This window comes from Doryrhamphus excisus, linkage group LG12 (genome assembly GCF_037039965.1).
Source record: "Doryrhamphus excisus strain RoL-2023G ecotype Guam linkage group LG12, RoL_Dexc_Guam_v1.1, whole genome shotgun sequence".
In the NCBI taxonomy this organism is placed as follows: domain Eukaryota; kingdom Metazoa; phylum Chordata; class Actinopteri; order Syngnathiformes; family Syngnathidae; genus Doryrhamphus; species Doryrhamphus excisus.
The window spans coordinates 6,115,864-6,134,695 of NC_136368.1; the positions used below are offsets into that span (position 1 = coordinate 6,115,864).

An 18,832-nucleotide genomic window follows, 5' to 3' on the forward strand; every position below is an offset into this window, starting at 1 on the left:
GACTGTTTTTTTTTCTGCTTAAAACTGCACCATCATGATCTGTTTTATTGTGGAGTTGCATCATCACCTCTTTGTGCGTCTCGTTCCAAAAAACGTACAAGATGTGTAAATACGTCTTTGATAGTGAATGAGTTAACATGTTCAAGGATACTGTAGCAACATTGCAGTTGTGTGTAGTGTTAAAGAGTTTTGTCGTTTCCGACTGTTTCAGGCCGTGAACATGACAGGATGAGTTGTGCAGAAAAGAAAAGTTGAGTTTGCTGATGTTGTTTGTGGTGTGTTTGAGGCCAAAGAAATTGTTCATCGACCACTTTTCTGTCATCCTTACAACATCTGGGTAGACATTACGATACTGACAAACGTATATCTTTAATGATGGTTACGACGTTTCTTCGCTCACTGATCTTTTCATGATGTTCACGTTCACTTCTGGTAGATGCTATAGCACTAAGTCAATTTCTGGTAACTTCAGTGGTAAAAAAAAAAAAAAAAAGAAACAAAAGTTGTGTCTTTGAAAAAAGTTTTCTATCCAAAATGTCTTTTGTTAATGTCACGGCAAGGTGAAGCGGCTCAGCTCACAAAAGCCTTTAAATCATCGCATGTGTTGATTATAGTAGTCATTTACATTTCAAAGACCGACAACAAAGAGAAGGCCACTTCAGACTGACCTCCTGTTATAATTATTACACATAGACCAGTATATGAGGCCAGTATTTGCTTTAGTTGAATGCAATTTGGCAGAGCTGCCTTGGTTGGATGGAATAATATCTGTCAATAATTTGCATTATATCAACTGGAAATAGGCTGCATTGGAATAGGAATTAGGGTACATTAATGGGAATTTATCACACAGACCCACTATTATCATGTGTGTTTTTTTTCTTTCTTCACAAACATGTTCCATTCTTACTGCTAACTTCGAAAACAAAAATGAGCATCAACAATTTGCATTTTATCAACTGGAAATAGGCTGCATTGGAATATGAATTAGGGTACATTAATGTGAATTTATCACACAAACCCACTATTATCATGTGTGTTTTTTTTCTTTCTTCACAAACATGTTCCATTCTTACTGCTAACTTCGAAAACAAAAATGAGCATCAAAAATTTGCATTTTATCAACTGGAAATAGGCTGCATTGGAATAGGAATTAGGGTACATTAATGTGAATTTATCACACACACCCACTATTATCATGTGGTTTTTTTTCTTTTTTCACAAACATGTTCCATTCTTACTGCTAACTTCGAAAACAAAAATGAGCATCAACAATTTGCATTTTATCAACTGGAAATAGGCTGCATTGGAATATGAATTAGGGTACATTAATGTGAATTTATCACACAAACCCACTATTATCATGTGTGTTTTTTTTCTTTCTTCACAAACATGTTCCATTCTTACTGCTAACTTCGAAAACAAAAATGAGCATCAACAATTTGCATTTTATCAACTGGAAATAGGCTGCATTGGAATAGGAATTAGGGTACATTAATGTGAATTATCACACAAACCCACTATTATCATATGTTTTTTTTTTCTTTCTTCACAAACATGTTCCATTCTTACTGCTAACTTCGAAAACAAAAATGAGCATCAACAATTTGCATTTTATCAACTGGAAATAGGCTGCATTTAAATAGGAATTAGGGTACATTAATGTGAATTTATCACACACACCCACTATTATCATATGTTTTTTTTTTCTTTCTTCACAAACATGTTCCATTCTTACTGCTAACTTCCAAAACAAAAATGAGCATCAACAATTTGCATTTTATCAACTGGAAATAGGCTGCATTTGAATAGGAATTAGGGTACATTAATGTGAATTATCACACAAACCCACTATTATCGTATGTTTTTTTTTTCTTTCTTCACAAACATGTTCCATTCTTACTGCTAACTTCGAAAACAAAAATGAGCATCAACAATTTGCATTTTATCAACTGGAAATAGGCTGCATTGGAATAGGAATTAGGGTACATTAATGTGAATTTATCACACACACCCACTATTATCATGTGTTTTTTTCTTCACAAACATGTTCCATTCTTACTGCTAACTTCGAAAACAAAAATGAGCATCAACAATTTGCATTTTATCTACTGGAAATAGGCTGCATTTGAATAGGAATTAGGGTACATTAATGTGAATTTATCACACACACCCACTATTATCATGTGTTTTTTTTTCTTCACAAACATGTTCCATTCTTACTGCTAACTTCGAAAACAAAAATGAGCATCAACAATTTGCATTTTATCTACTGGAAATAGGCTGCATTTGAATAGGAATTAGGGTACATTAATGGGAATTTATCACACACACCCACTATTATCATGTGTTTTTTTTTTCTTTCTTCACAAACATGTTCCATTCTTACTGCTAACTTCGAAAACAAAAATGAGCATCAACAATTTGCATTTTATCAACTGGAAATAGGCTGCATTTGAATAGGAATTAGGGTACATTAATGTGAATTTATCACACACACCCACTATTATCATGTGTGTTTTTTTCCTTTCTTCACAAACATGTTCCATTCCTACTGCTAACTTCAAAAACAAAAATAAGCAGAGGTGCATGCAAACAAAGAACTACAGATGATCAGTGGCAAGAGGAAGTTAGGCCATTATACTTTCCTTTTTTTCTGACAGAATGACAAATGACCACGAGGTGGTATGCAAACAGGAAATCAATAGTCGGGTTGGCGAGTTGCTCCACTGCTGTTTGTTGCCAGACTGAATGTTTGAGGCATGATTACCAGGAGCAATGACGACTTAGAATGAAGCTTCAGTTTAGGGCGTCAGGTCAAGGGCACAGGAACATTCCCACATTCCCAGTGTGACACCAATCGATTTATAAGTAAAGACTGATGTCAGAGGTCACCGAGACATGAACTAGGAGCGAAGTCACTTGTTCAGTTTAATCCCTATAATCAATAACCACTGAGGTAAGGTTGCCCAATTAGTTTTCAAGTCACACTAAAATTAACTGAATGGATGAAATTCCTTAAGCAAGTTCTCAATTATTTAGTGCAGAATTTGTGACAGTATTGCTTATATTATTATATATTATATCAGTCTCATTCAGGCTGCACGGTGTGCAAGTGGCTACCATGTTGACCACACAGTCAGACGATCGGGAAGACCTGGGTTCGATTCTTTGCTTGGCATTTCTGTGTGGAATTTGCATGTTCTCTCCGTGCATTCGTGGGTTTTCTCCGGGTACTCCAGTTTCCTCCCACATTCCAAAAACATGCCAAGTTCATTAGCGACTCCAAATTATCCATAGCAGGGGTCTCAAACTCAATTTACTTGGGGGCCAATGGAGCTACGGTCCGGGCGAGACTGGGCCGCATCAGGTTTTCCAAAAAAAAATACAAAAACGCATTTATTAAAAACAGAAAAATTAATAAATTTTGCTTTGGTTTTGATTTTCTACAAGAAAAGCTCTGATAAAACATTCCACTGTTCTCAAATATCTTATTTTTTATTTTTCTACACAAAATAAGATGAAAAATAAATAAACAAATCAAGAATAAAGAAAATCAATCAGTAGTAAATAAATAAATATAATAATAATAAAACGGCAAATAATAAAAACTTAAGAAACCACATATAGTTGGTGGGTAGACAAATTATTTTTTTCAGATTAAAATGAACAAAGCATTATTAGAGCCCTGTAGACATGACAAAACACGACTATAGTCACATTTATACTTTTTTTATTTACAACATATTGCGCAACTGCAGGGTCTTGAGACACATGCTAACTCGCAAACTAGAGAGCTAGCGACCTAAACAGTAGCCTCCAAGTTATTTCCTTTAAACTTAAAAAGCCAAAAACTTACCACTTCCCCACGGATAGGGAGGATAATTATTAACAGTTATTTAACCTTTAACATGAACATTAATCAAACGTAATAATTTTTTCTGGGTACATGATACCATACAGCATCCATATCAAACTTGCGCGGGCCGCACTAACATTAAACTTTCATATCAAGGCCGGGGCCTCAAACTAGTGTCCTGCGGGCCACATTTGGGCTGGGCTGCAGCACATATCCGTGACCCCGGTGAGGATAAGCCGTTTAAGAAATTGATGGCTGGATGAGTCTTCAAATTGGTTTTCTAGGAAAATATGGTTTATAAAATGTCTCGTGGTTACATTTAATTTTACAAATATTAGTATTATTAGAGATTTTTGTGATGGAGGCCAGAGGCTTCCTGTCTCCAAAACAAGTCCTCCATAAGCGTATCGCTTGATTAAAATAGCCTTCATTGTCTCTGCCTCTCCCAGGAGGAGATCACCCCTCCTTTTGCATTTGTGATTTCCTAAATGAACTAACATTTTAATATGAATAGTCAGGGATTTTCTTTAGATGGTTGTTTTTATTTGTCTCCTTGCAGGCAAGTTTTATTCAATTGTACCTCTCATTATTCTCAAAGCACTTGTCTCGTCTCTTATCTATTTCGGATGCCAGAAGCAGATTTTGTCTTGACAGCAAGGATGCATTTGCGTTCCGTTTGTCCTCTGAGAATTGCCGTAGCAAGAAGTTGGTACCGTGAGTCAGACTTGTCTCTTGTTGAGATGGAGATACGGGGTGCCTGAAGGTATATTTTACTTCTGCATCATCTTTTTAAGTTGAATATACATTTGTTGTCATATTTGGAGCTGTTTGCACCAGGTAAATCACTAATGCTGTATCGCTAGTGTGTATATTAAATTATCATCACACTTTGTTAAAATGCATTTCAGTTATGTTGAGTGGTTCATTTCAATTGGGGGCCTACATCTGACCACCCGGCCATGCAGAAGACATGTTAATTATTAATGAGGGTGTCCCATGACCTGGGCTATTGATTGAGAAAATTGTAACCTTAGTTATTCACACAACCAACATATCATGTGGCAGCTGCAGTTGTCTTTGTGTGTGTGTGTGTGTGTGTGTGTGTCTTTGCCTGAGCAATTGTGATGCGCTTCACAAGTGAATGACGGGATTGTATTTCAGGCGGCAATTTGTCGAGACGGGTGAGACACTGTGATATACCCTCACGAGGTTCTGAGTCGTTTCATGCATTTCACTGCGAAAGACATGCTGTTACCGCTGCTGGTATTGATTTGATGATTCATGTGTTATTGCGTGTGTGTGTGTGTGTGTTTTTAACACACGGCAACAAACATTTGAGATTTTTTACTAGAAATCCCATTAAATTACCATTAAGAAGCTCTGCATCAATGTGATGAATAAAATCAAGCCGTATCTGCCATAAATTGTAGCAGAGATCCGGTTGCTGGGGTTCACATTGGGAGTGACCAGGATGGATAGGATCAAGACAGGGTTGGATGAAGGTGGTTGATTTGCTGTGGCCACCCTGAAGGGAAAAGCCGAAAGAGAAAGAAAAATAATCTGCCATAAATAAATATAGGTCTGAAAGAAGAAAAAAATAATTTCTCAATGGTAAATATATAGTAAATTAGATGACTTTAATATACATCAATAAGGTTAAATAAAACAGCAGACTCAGCATGACAAACTAAACAATAAATTGAAGAATTATGTTGACTTTTGGCTGCACGGCAGTCTAGTGGTTAGCGCGCAGACCTCACAGCTAGGAGACCAGGGTTCAATTCCACCCTCTGTGTGGAGTTTGCATGTTCTCCCCATGCATGCGTGGGTTTTTTCTGGGTACTCCGGTTTCCTCCCACATTCCAAAAACATGCTAGGTTAATTGGTGTCTCCAAATTGTCCATAGGTATGAATGTGAGTGTGAATGGTTGTTTGTCTATATGTGCCCTGTGATTGGCTGGCGACCAGTCCAGGGTGTACCCCGCCTCTTGCCCCAAGACAGCTGGGATAGGCTCCAGCACCCCCCCCCCCCCGCGACCCTCGTGAGGATAAGCGGTAGAAAATGAATGAATAAATGTTGACTTTTATCAAATATGACGACCATGCCGGTGCATAAATAATCTGTTTGTCCATTCATACTCACTCATAGCCTTGTGTCTATTTCAGTGGTCGGCATAACAGTGGGGCACCTGTGCCCTCCCTCGTTCAAACTTTGTACACTCCATTTAGAGCTAGAATAATTGCACAGCATAACCGCCATGAACAGGCTGTGCAAAAGGGCTTCTGTCAGCTGAAGAGGTGCCGCGTTTCTATCTTGGTGCACATATGCTATCACACTTTCTGAGTACACCCCTGCAACACACTGCTGGTGTATGTCAGCGGAACACATTTTGAAGTGAGGAGTTAGCTCCTTTGAGCGGAATCTGATTTTGCCATCAACCCTCTTTTCTTTCCTGGCAGACCCACTTAAAAAACAGGACTTTTATTATCCTATTCCAGCTGTTGGGAAAATATTTCTACAGTTGTGGTTAAAGAAAACACAACATATCACTACTGTCATATGAAAACTTCACAAGTGAAGCAGGAGATATTCATTCTCGCATTAAAAATGTTATGAAAACTTCACTGTGATATATAATTGTGCTGGGTAACGCCACATATGTAGTCACTTCGTACAGTGGAGATGAAGCTGCTTGTTTTTCATGACAGGAAGTTGATTTTTTTTTAAATCCATCAATTTTCTATGCCGCTTATCCTCACAAGGGTTGTGGGTATGCTGGAGGTTATCCAGCTCTCTTCAGGACTGGTGGCCAGCCAATCACAGGGCACATATAGACAAACAACCATTCACACTCACATTCATACCTATGGACAATTTGGAGTGGCCAATTAACCTAGCATGTTTTTGGAATGTGGGAGGAAACCGGAATACCCAGAAAAACTGGCGCATGCACAGGAAGAACATGCAAACTCCGCACAGAGATGTCTGGCCTATGTGCTAACCGCATGATTTTTCTTTTTTTCATTTTTGAGTTCTGTTTTGTTTTTCCCCACATTGTATTCTCAGGGAATTTAATCAATCACGCATAAAAGGTTCAGGTTGTCTTAGACCAGGGGTCTCAAACTCAATTTACTTGGGGGGCCACTGGAGCTAGGGTCTGGGTGAGGCTGGGCCACATCAGGTTTTACAAAAAAAAAAAACAAAAAAAAAAAAACACATTTATTAAAAACAGAAAAATGAATAAACTTTGCTTTGGTTCCAATTTTCTACAAGAAAAGCTCTGATAAAACATTCCACTGTTCTCAAATATCTTAATTTTTATTTTTCTACACAAAATAAGATGAAAAATAAATAAACAAATCAAGAATAAAGAAAATCAATCAATCAGTAATAAATAAATAATTATATTAATAATAATAAAACGGCAAATAATAAAAACTTGAGAAACCACATATAGTTGGTGGGTAGACAAATAATTTTTTTCAGATTAAAATGAACAAAGCATTATTAGAGCCCTGTAGACATGACAAAACACGACTATAGTCACATTTATACTCTTTTTATTTACAACATATTGCGCAACTGCAGGGTCTTGAGACACATGCTAACTCGCAAACTAGAGAACTAGCGACCTAAATGGTAGCCTTCAAGTTATTTCCTTTAAACTTAAATAGCCAAAAACTTACCACTTCCACACGGATAGGGAGGATAACTATTAACGGTTATTTAACCTTTAACATGAACATTAATCAAATGTAATAATTTTTTCTGGGTACATGATACCATACAGCATCCATATCAAACCTGCGTGGGCCGCACTAACATTAAACTTTCATATCAAGGCGGGGTCCTCAAACTAGTGTTCTGTGGGCTGCATCTGGCCCGCGGGCCGCGTGTTTGAGACCCCTGTCTTAGACGATATTCCAGGCTTCATCAGTTCATGCCAAACGACTAGGTAGGACAGCTCTAGTCCGATTGTACCTTGAGGTTCCCACCTTGAAGCGATTAATTCACTGTACTTGTCGATGTTGCGGTTGGTGATGCTCGTGGATTTCTGCTGACCCAGCGATTATCCTGTTTCTTCTTTCTTTGATTGGTCAGGGTTGTTGCTGTCATGTCTAATTTCCTGCCTTATCATCATGGAACGGTGGTCTGTTTTCTGGGTGTGTCAGCAAGAACTGTGGTTGTCATTCCACCAGGAGGATCACATTTGGATGTTTAAACTGTCATTGTGCAGATACAGTAGACTGGGTGTAGTATTTACTTGTATGGGGACTGTGGTGAGCCCATGTCAGTGATGGATAAGGTAGTAGTATCAGTGTCTTTGTATTTGCAGGGAAGTGTTGTCCTCTTAGTCCTTTTCTGCTGTGCCAACATATTCTCCAACCATTCTGTCGTTGCTGCAAAACATGTTTTTTTTCCTGTACTGTACATATGCAAGAGTGTCAGGTTGAATCATTGATTTGACACAATGCAGTACAGTAGTTATTTTTGACGTCTCATTTGCTTGTACTTGTACAACCTGAAGCCTTTCTTTAGATATTATTTGCCTCCCCTCCATCTCACATAGCCTGCAGAAGAAATTACGATTACCATTTTTACCTTTCCCATGTAAGATAATGTATTGATATTGTTAACAAATTACAAATGGATACAAAAAACGTATATACTCTAACCACAATAAGTAAAAAAATCATGTACATAAGGGAATAAATAATACAGTAATCCCTCGCCACTTTGTGGCTTCATTCTATCATGGCTTTTCAAAAAACTCTTAAGTAATAAACCATGCAGTTTCATGGTTGAATATCACCCAATATTAGTCATAAAATATGCATATTTCACTTCATTTTTGCCCAAATTAAGTATTTTCACTCACTTGATGTCACTCAGTTCCCCTGAAACACAAGCAGGACTTTTATTCATGTCTTAAATTTATTATTTTCTCTTATTATTTTATACTATATTTGGTAATACGGGTGTAAAGTTAACTGTAGGGGTGTTATCTCATGATTAGAATGTTCTAATAATGTTAAAAACATATTTACGTAAACAGGTTTGGTAAAACTATGAAAATATTGGATTTATAAATGAAGAATTCTACTTTGCGGACAAGTCTGGAACCAGTTACCTGCAATGAATGAGGATTTACAGCAGGGGTCTCAAACTCAATTTACCTGGGGTCCACTGGAGCTAGGGTCTGGGCGAGGCTGGGCCGCATCAGGTTTTCAAAAAAAAAAAAAAAATGCATTTATTAAAAACAGAAAAATGAATAAACTTTGCTTTGGTTCCGATTTTCTAGAAGAAAAGCTCTGATAAAACATTCCACTGTTCTCAAATATCTACATTTTTATTTTCTACACCAAATAAGATCAAGAATAAAGAAAATCAATCAATCAGTAATAAATAAATATAATAATAATAAAACAGCAAATAATAAAAACTTAAGAAACCACATATAGTTGGTGGGTAGACAAATTATTTTTTTCAGATTAAAATGAACAAAGCATTATTAGAGCCCTGTAGACATGACAAAACACGACTATAGTCACATTTATACTCTTTTTATTTACAACATATTGCGCAACTGCAGGGTCTTGAGACACATGCTAACTCGCAAACTAGAGAGCTAGCGACCTAAACGGTAGCCTTCAAGTTATTTCCTTTAAACTTAAATAGCCAAAAACTTACCACTTCCACACGGATAGGGAGGATAACTATTAACAGTTATTTAACCTTTAACATGAACATTAATCAAACGTAATATTTTTTTTCTGGGTACATGATACCATACAGCATCCATATCAAACTTGCGCGGGCCGCACTAACATTAAACTTTCATATCAAGGTGGGGGCCTCAAACTAGTATCCTGCGGACCACATTTGGCCCGCGGGCCGCATGTTTGAGACCCCTGATTTTCAGTAATCATGGGAATTAATCTGAGTAGGCAATGTTGGCATATATTCATGCAGTTTTGCTCTTCTGAACAACAAAGCAATCATAAACTGAGACAGTTCAGAGAATTATGGTTTGATTCCTCACAAGGAGTTAACAGGTTCATATTACATTATCAGGTGGTCTAAACAGATGAGCCTGAGTGTGTGTGTGTGTGTGTGTGTATTGAATACCACAAATGGTCCATGGCTTCCACTGCTGTGGAGGAGAATGTGTCTCTTAGGTGGTTACTGATGTGCAGTTTCAGCATGACACTGAATATCTCTCTTTCGTCTCGTTCCCCAGTGTGCAGAGCTGGCTTCTACAAATCTACGCTGGGAAATGTGGAGTGTTCCAAGTGTCCGCCTCATAGCTACGCTCATCATGAAGGATCACTGCATTGTGGATGCGAGAAGAACTACTTCCGCGCTGAAGGAGACCCGGCTTCCATGGCCTGTACTCGTAAGTGTGCATGTTTTTGCACATCATTTTGATATCATCTCATTACGCTGCCTCTGTTTGATGTCTCGCAAGAGAAATCGTGCAATGTTGTGTGGGAGGATATTTCAGTTTGCAATAAAACATACAATAAAACCTGTCTGCACCCTGCCCTGAGGAGCTGATAATCCCCACCATTAGTTTGACTGTCAATGAGGTTTAGTGTTCCATGATGCACTAAATGTTTCCAGCTGCATTTTACTCTGAATTATATTGCATGGGATTAAACTTTGGAAAACAAAGACACATTAAACTATAAATATATCTCGACTTGGTAAAACCGTATGCGATTTCAGACCTGCCAACGTGCACATTTTTTGTACATATTTTTAACCTTTTTGGTATTTTGTTGCATTTCACTGCTTCTGTGTCACAGAGCCAATTATTGATCTACTGTGAGATCAGCAGAATATTTTGAGAGATCCTTTAAAACCTTTGCGAGATCCAGATATCCTATTGCAAAATCTGAAGAAACATATGCAAAATCTGGATAAACAGTTGAGTGATTTTGCAGAAATATTGCGAGATCCAGTGAAACCTTTACGAGATGATGTTAAACTTTTGCAAGATTCCCATAAACTATTATGAGATCCGGAGAAACCTTTTTGAGTTAAGCTACTGCAAGATAAACAAGAAAGTATTGTGAGATAATGAGAAATGTTTGCAAAATCTGGAGAAAATTTTGAGATTTCCTGAGAAACATTTTGAGGGATCCAGAGTTTTTTAAATGTTTATTGAGTTCTACTGCTGACGTTTATTGCAAAAAATAAGATGAGAAGAGGACCTATCAGTCTTTGAAGACTTTCTCAGGATGTCCAAAAACTTTCTCAGGATCTTGGAATAGGATTTTTAAACATTTCTGGATCTTGGATGTTGGCTTGACAGCTTGGCAGCTTCTGACCATTCAATGTGTGAATTGAAATTTAACAATAATTTATCATAACATATTAAAATCAGGGCGGCACACGGTCTAGTGGTTAGCGCGCAGACCTCACATCTAGTCTGTTCTTCCCGTGCATGCTCTGGGTACTCCGGTTTCCTCCCACATTCCAAAAACATGCTAGGTTAATTGGCGACTCCAAATTGTCCATAGGTATGAATGTGAGTGTGAATGGTTGTTTGTCTATATGTGCCCTGTGATTGGCTGGCGACCAGTCCAGGGTGTACCCCGCCTCTCGAAAATGAATGAACGAATATTAAAATCAATTAACGGCAGTACACAAATTAAGTAATGAATTCACAGATCACTAACACTACGATTGCTTATTCACCCTTTCTGCTCCTGACATGATTCTGTTTGTGTTCCTCTGATGCAAATTGATTGCAGATTCGTCTCGTGAGCCGTCCAAAATCCATTCCACGTGAAACTATAAATCAGCCCATTCCCTCATGTCTGATTACGTATTAATTTATTACCAAAGTGTGAAGGGAGAAAGTCATTCATCATGTTTCACCAATTGTAGGAGAAGAGTATAAGATGCAAATGGAGGCAGTCGGTAATGGACAGAATCCTAATTAGAAGAACAGTCATGACAGGCTGTTATTACCTAAACACCATCTGGTCAGCTGGACAGGACTCATCTCTTTTTGGGACACACATAGTGATACAGAAAAGATCAATTTTGCAACCATGTGGAATGTCATTAAGGATTTCAACAGTTGAAGGTGTGGTTTGTGGTCCTTTAGTGTTGGCCAGGAAATATGAAAAATGTCCGTGTCATAACTAAAGTCACAGAATCAACAAGAAAATGATAAATATGACATGCATCATCACATTTTGTGTGACCACAGAGATATTATTGGGAAAGAAAGAAGGGTGTAAAGTTTCATAGCCAAAAAAAAGTCAAACCCAGAAAGAAAAGTTTGGGATCCACCAACTTTTCTGGTCTTACAGTTTTTTCTCGATTGTTTAAACAAATTTTCTGAAAGGATGCCTCATATTCTCAGAACTACACACAAATAAAAAAATCACTCACACATTTCTGAAAATTCTCCTGCAAAATGAAACTTTACATCCAAAACAGTCTTCATTCTTCTCAAAATGGTGTTTTGTCTCCAAATGACGCACGCAAACCACTATATGAACAAACATTTATATGAACCAGTTAGTGTAAAACACTGTGATTACATCATATTCATCATGACTCGGGCCTTTTTGTGTTCAGTGTGACACTTCTTGCAAAATATTTTAGAATTGTTTTTTTTTTTTTTTTTTACTCAGAACACAAAATTACACAGAAATATATATTTTAATTTTTCACAGAAAAACAATCTACAAAGTATTCATCACAGCCAACACAAAGTTCCACATGCATTGGTCTGTATCTAAATGTATACAGCTTCAGTTAAGGAAATAATACAGTTTTTTCTCGATTGTTTACACACAATTTGTGATGCCTGAGACACAATGACCACAACATATAACCAATGCACCAACCCCATGAACCAAGTCTGCTAAACGATAACCACAATTCCTGCTTTACACTCAGACTGCAGATCTACAATACACTTTTTTTTCAAAACACTACACACAATTTTCATGAAGTAAACTTCTTGTTTTCAAATAGAACACAATGCCACTCAAAATAGACAAATTAATATTCCTATTATTCACACTGACTCATCACATGGGTAAACACCATTTTTACAATTAGCGGTCTAACAATGAGGGAGCCTGGGCAAAGGGTCAGAAATCCACAAACACACAATCCCGTTCTCCAAGCTATGGAAGATGCATGTGGAGATATTCCAGCGGATGCTTTCCATGGCTGGATTCGCCATGATTGGCCAGAGAAAACCTTGCATGTGATGTAGATGAGATGCAGTGGCCTGACCCAAACGGAAGACATAGTCTTTTGCTTTGTTATTGATTGATGTTTTGTTTATGATTATTATTATTATTTTAACTGAAGCTATATACATTTAGATGCAGACCACTGTATGTGGAACTTTGTGTTGGCTGTGATGAACACTTCATAGATTGTTTTTCTGTGAAAAATAAAAATAGATATTTCTGTGTAATTTTGTGTAAAAAAAAATACCAAAAAAACCAAAAAACAATTCTAAAACAGTGTTTTACACTGAGCACATCAGTGTTCAACTGGTTCATACAAATGTTTGTTCATATAGTGGTTTGTGTGCGTCATTTGGAGACAAAACACCATTTTGAGAAGAATGAAGACTGTTTTGGAAGTTTCATTTTGCAGGAGAATTGAGGGTTTTTCAAAAATGTGTGAGTGATTTTTTGATTTGTGTCTAGAGTTCAATCAATAATAAATCAATCAATAACAAAGCAAAAGACTAGTCCTATCCTGTTCTATCAACCCGTTCTATCACAACACGAATAGGACTAGATAGGACAGCTGTAGTCTAAGTATAGGTAGACTAGAGACTATCAACCCGTTCTTTCACAACACGAATAGGACTAGATAGGACAGCTGTAGTCTCTAGTCTACCTATACTTAGACTACTTAGATAGGACAGCTGTAGTCTCTAGTCTACCTATACTTAGACTACAACTGTCCTATCTAGTCCTATTCGTGTTGTGATAGAACGGGTTGATAGTCTCTAGTCTACCTATACTTAGACTACAGCTGTCCTATCTAGTCCTATTCGTGTTGTGATAGAACGGGTTGATAGAACAGGATAGGACTAGTCTTTTGCTTTGTTATTGATTGATTTATTATTGATTGAACTCTACACACAAATCAAAAAATCACTCACACATTTTTGAAAAACCCTCAATTCTCCTCATCACAACACGAATAGGACTAGATAGGACAGCTGTAGTCTCTAGTCTACCTATACTTAGACTACAACTGTCCTATCTAGTCCTATTTGTGTTGTGATAGAACGGGTTGATAGTCTCTAGTCTACCTATACTTAGACTACAGCTGTCCTATCTAGTCCTATTCGTGTTGTGATAGAACGGGTTGATAGCCTCTAGTCTACCTATACTTAGACTACAACTGTCCTATCTAGTCCTATTCGTGTTGTGATAGAACGGGTTGATAGTCTCTAGTCTACCTATACTTAGACTACAGCTGTCCTATCTAGTCCTATTTGTGTTGTGATAGAACGGGTTGATAGTCTCTAGTCTACCTATACTTAGACTACAGCTGTCCTATCTAGTCCTATTCGTGTTGTGATAGAACGGGTTGATAGTCTCTAGTCTACCTATACTTAGACTACAGCTGTCCTATCTAGTCCTATTCGTGTTGTGATAGAACGGGTTGATAGTCTCTAGTCTACCTATACTTAGACTACAACTGTCCTATCTAGTCCTATTCGTGTTGTGATAGAACGGGTTGATAGTCTCTAGTCTACCTATACTTAGACTACAACTGTCCTATCTAGTCCTATTTGTGTTGTGATAGAACGCGTTGATAGTCTCTAGTCTACCTATACTTAGACTACAACTGTCCTATCTAGTCCTATTCGTGTTGTGATAGAACGGGTTGATAGTCTCTAGTCTACCTATACTTAGACTACAGCTGTCCTATCTAGTCCTATTCATGTTGTGATAGAACGGGTTGATAGTCTCTAGTCTACCTATACTTAGACTACAACTGTCCTATCTAGTCCTATTCGTGTTGTGATAGAACGGGTTGATAGTCTCTAGTCTACCTATACTTAGACTACAGCTGTCCTATCTAGTCCTATTCGTGTTGTGATAGAACGGGTTGATAGTCTCTAGTCTACCTATACTTAGACTACAACTGTCCTATCTAGTCCTATTCGTGTTGTGATAGAACGGGTTGATAGAACAGGATATGACTAGTCTTTTGCTTTGTTATTGATTGATTTTTTGTTTATTATAATTATTATTATTTCTTTACAGTTTTTCCCGATTGTTTAAACACATTTTTTGAAAGGATGCCTCATATTCTCATATTCTCAACCCGAATAGGACTAGATAGGACAGCTGTAGTCTCTAGTCTACCTATACTTAGACTACAACTGTCCTATCTAGTCCTATTCATGTTGCGATAGAACACGACAGTTGTAGTCTATGTATAGGTAGACTAGAGACTACAGCTGTCCTATCTAGTCCTATTCGTGTTGTGATAGAACAGGATAGGACTAGTCTTTTGCTTTGTTATTGATAGATTTTTTGTTTATTATAATTATTATTATTTCTTTACAGTTTTTCCCGATTGTTTAAACACATTTTCTGAAAGGATGCCTCATATTCTCAACCCGTTCTATCACAACACGAATAGGACTAGATAGGACAGTTGTAGTCTAAGTATAGGTAGACTAGAGACTACAGCTGTCCTATCTAGTCCTATTCGTGTTGTGATAGAACGGGTTGATAGAACAGGATAGGACTAGTCTTTTGCTTTGTTATTGATTGATTTTTTGTTTATTCTTCTCAAAATGGCGTTTTGTGTCCAAATGATAGGACAGCTGTAGTCTCTAGTCTACCTATACTTAGACTACAACTGTCCTATCTAGTCCTATCCTGTTCTATCAACCCGGACAGTCCAGTTGTGATGGATTGAACGCCCTGAGAAGATGAAGGTAGGACAGCTGTAGTCTAAGTAGATGTAGACTAGAGACTGTTCGGGTTGATAGAACAGGATAGGACTAGATAGGACAGCTGTAGTCTAAGTAGAGGTACATACATAGGACTAGATAAGGCAGCTGTAGTCTCTAGTCTACCTAAAGCAGGAATTGTGGTTATAGTTTAGCAGACTTGGTTCATGGGGTTGGTGCATTGGTTATATGTTGTGGTCATTGTGTCTCAGGCGTCACAAATTGTGTGTAAAAAATCGAGAAAAACTGTAATAGTCCCATACTTTACGACATCATTTAGGTTTTTTGGGGGGAAATCTTCATACAAACAAAAGTCAGGACTTTTTTTTTTTATTTAACACTCACAAACCACCATTTACTTTGACACCGGGAATAAACATTAGAGGAAGGTTATTACTTCTCTGTTGTTGCCAACAAAAACTGTAAAATCTTAAGCCTTGTAAAAGTAGAATAGCTGATGTATTGGCTTACATCGCAGCAATAAAATAGGCCGTGAGTGGATTTGCCATTTGCCATTAAATGTCATTTTCTCTGCACTTTTCCCCTTTTTTCCGCATCTCATGACTTCACCTTTTTTCCACTTTTGCTTCTTTCCAATAACGTCCTTTTTCTTCTCACCTCATTCAAATGTCCTTCTCCTCTCTGACCACCAGGCCCTCCCTCAGCTCCTCGTAACGTTATCTCCTCCATCAACGAGACCTCCGTTATCCTAGACTGGAGCTGGCCAGAGGACACAGGCGGCCGCAGGGACATCACCTTCACCGTCCTCTGCAAACGATGTCGTGCCGGAGATGCAAACGGAAGCAATGGTGGCAGCCCGCGTTGTGAACCCTGCCGAAGCAATGTACGTTTTCTTCCAAGAGCTACGGGCCTACAAAACACCACGGTGACCGTGGGAGATCTGCTAGCTCACACCAACTATACGTTCGAGATTGAGGCACAGAACGGCGTCTCGGCGCTGGCGCCCAAGATGAGGCAGTATGCCGCTGTCACCATCACCACCAATCAAGCCGGTAAGATGTTACAGCAGATGGTAGATAATAACCGGAGAATATTCTATTCCCACAGCATGTGCTGAGGCGTATATTTCACAAGCATGCCAAAATTGTCTCTGTTGCTTTGTCCCTCTTAAAATGCAGATTCGGTTTTTGTGTACTGAAATATCGTAGACTTTGGCGTCTTACGTAAGGCAGTGATTTTCAACCTTTTTTGAGCCACGGCACGTTTTTTTTACATTGGAAAAATCTTGTTTACACACCACTAACCAAAAATGTTACAAAATGTCACCACGACCTCACACGTGCATCAATAAGTCTATCGGAGGAACAAGGTAGGTGTTTCCACACGGACCAATATTACATTGCTCTGCCAGTCTTTACACCACAGACACTCCACAGTAGCCATGTTTTTACATGACCAGTTTTTCTCTTTCCAAATGACCTTTCGGGAAACAATGGTATCCATAGAAAGGAATATTCCAATCTCTTGTCTACATGCGTTGTGAAAATCAACCAGAATAGTCAATAGGGCATGCCCATTAAAATGTAAACATCAAGATCACGTGATACCGACTTCCTTGAGTTTTCCTTCCACTTGTTGGAATAACTCCGTATTGCCACTTTTTCGTCTGTCCAGTCTTGAAATTTAGTTTGAATCAAAAACAAACTTTGCTTAGTCCAGTGCCGATTGCTGGCCTCCATTTTTAAAAGTGAAGAATGTCTGGATCTGCGTGTTACGTCATATCTGAGCATGCCCAGAAAGAACGCACCCGGGATCAATTTAAACAGGAAAAGATCAAATTCAATCTTGCTAATATTTTATAATTAAACTCGGGATATGTTTTATATAGATATAGATTTTCTTTTTTAATAAAACTGCGCTTGCGAATAAAGTATAGAAGGGTTTAGATTCTGTTTCACAGATGGCGGTAATGCACACGAAAGCTGCTTGCCAACCGCCAATAAACAACAGAAGAAGAAAAACACCACGAAGAAGAACGCACCCTGACAACCGGGGGGTGCTGGAGCCTATCCCAGCTGTCTTCGGGCGAGAGGTGGGGTACACCCTGGACTGGTCGCCAGCCAATCACAGAGCACATATAGACAAACAACCATTCACACTCACATTCATACCTATGGACAATTTGGAGTCACCAATTAACCTAGCATGTTTTTGGAATGTGGGAGGAAACCGGAGTACCCGGAAAAAACCCACGCATGCATGGGGAGAACATGCAAACTCCACACAGAGGGTGGAATTGAACCCTGGTCTCCTAGCTGTGAGGCCTGCGCACTAACCACTCGTCTACCGTGCAGCCTAGTCTACATTATAATAATAATAATAAATTTTATTTGTATAGCGCTTTTCAGAGCACTCAAAGACGCTTTACAGTAGAGAAAAATAAATAAAAATAGAGTTGAATAAAAACAGTAAGAGTAAAAGATGCATTAAAATACAATATTATTACACTTTTTTCACAGAGCTGCGAGGTCTGCGCGCTAACCACTCGACCGCCGTGCCGCCTGAGATGCAGAATTATTCAACAATTTTATTTCTTTGGCTCTGTACTTTTATGGTATGGATTTTCTACCCTCAAAGGTACCGAAAATTAACAGAACCATGACTTTAATACCGAGATACGTCCTAAATCGTCCTGAAGATGACTACTGTGCATCAAGCCTTTTTTTTTTTTTAAATACCACAGGTGTCAAAAAGTATACACTTCTTCATACGTATACTTCCTCCAGCAACTGTCTTTTACTTCCAGATGACACACTAGGATAGATATCTAGGTCACACGCGGCAGGACATAGGAGGGAGAAGGCAAGGAGGCACGAGACACAAAGGAGCCTTAACAAACTGCACGCTATCGAGCACATAGCGTGAGGGCTTGAACGCCGTCTCGACTCAACCCTTCTGGATACGGCACGACCCCGGATGACATTTGAAGTGATAACTTGTGGCAGATGCACAAAGAAAACAAACTGCAGCGTATTATCAG

General features: G+C 38.3%; 1 protein-coding gene across 4 annotated transcripts in view; it reads left to right on the plus strand.

Moving 5' to 3' along the window:
• The window catches only part of epha3 (eph receptor A3), a 144,281-nt gene that overhangs the window by 61,583 nt on the left and 63,866 nt on the right, over positions 1–18,832 (plus strand). For all 4 annotated transcript variants that reach the window (XM_058082512.2, XM_058082511.2, XM_058082513.2 and 1 more), the window contains exons 4-5: positions 10,102–10,257; positions 16,485–16,844. In XM_058082512.2, coding sequence (XP_057938495.2) covers positions 10,102–10,257; positions 16,485–16,844 — 516 coding nt within the window. The remainder of the gene's footprint in view (positions 1–10,101; positions 10,258–16,484; positions 16,845–18,832) is intronic.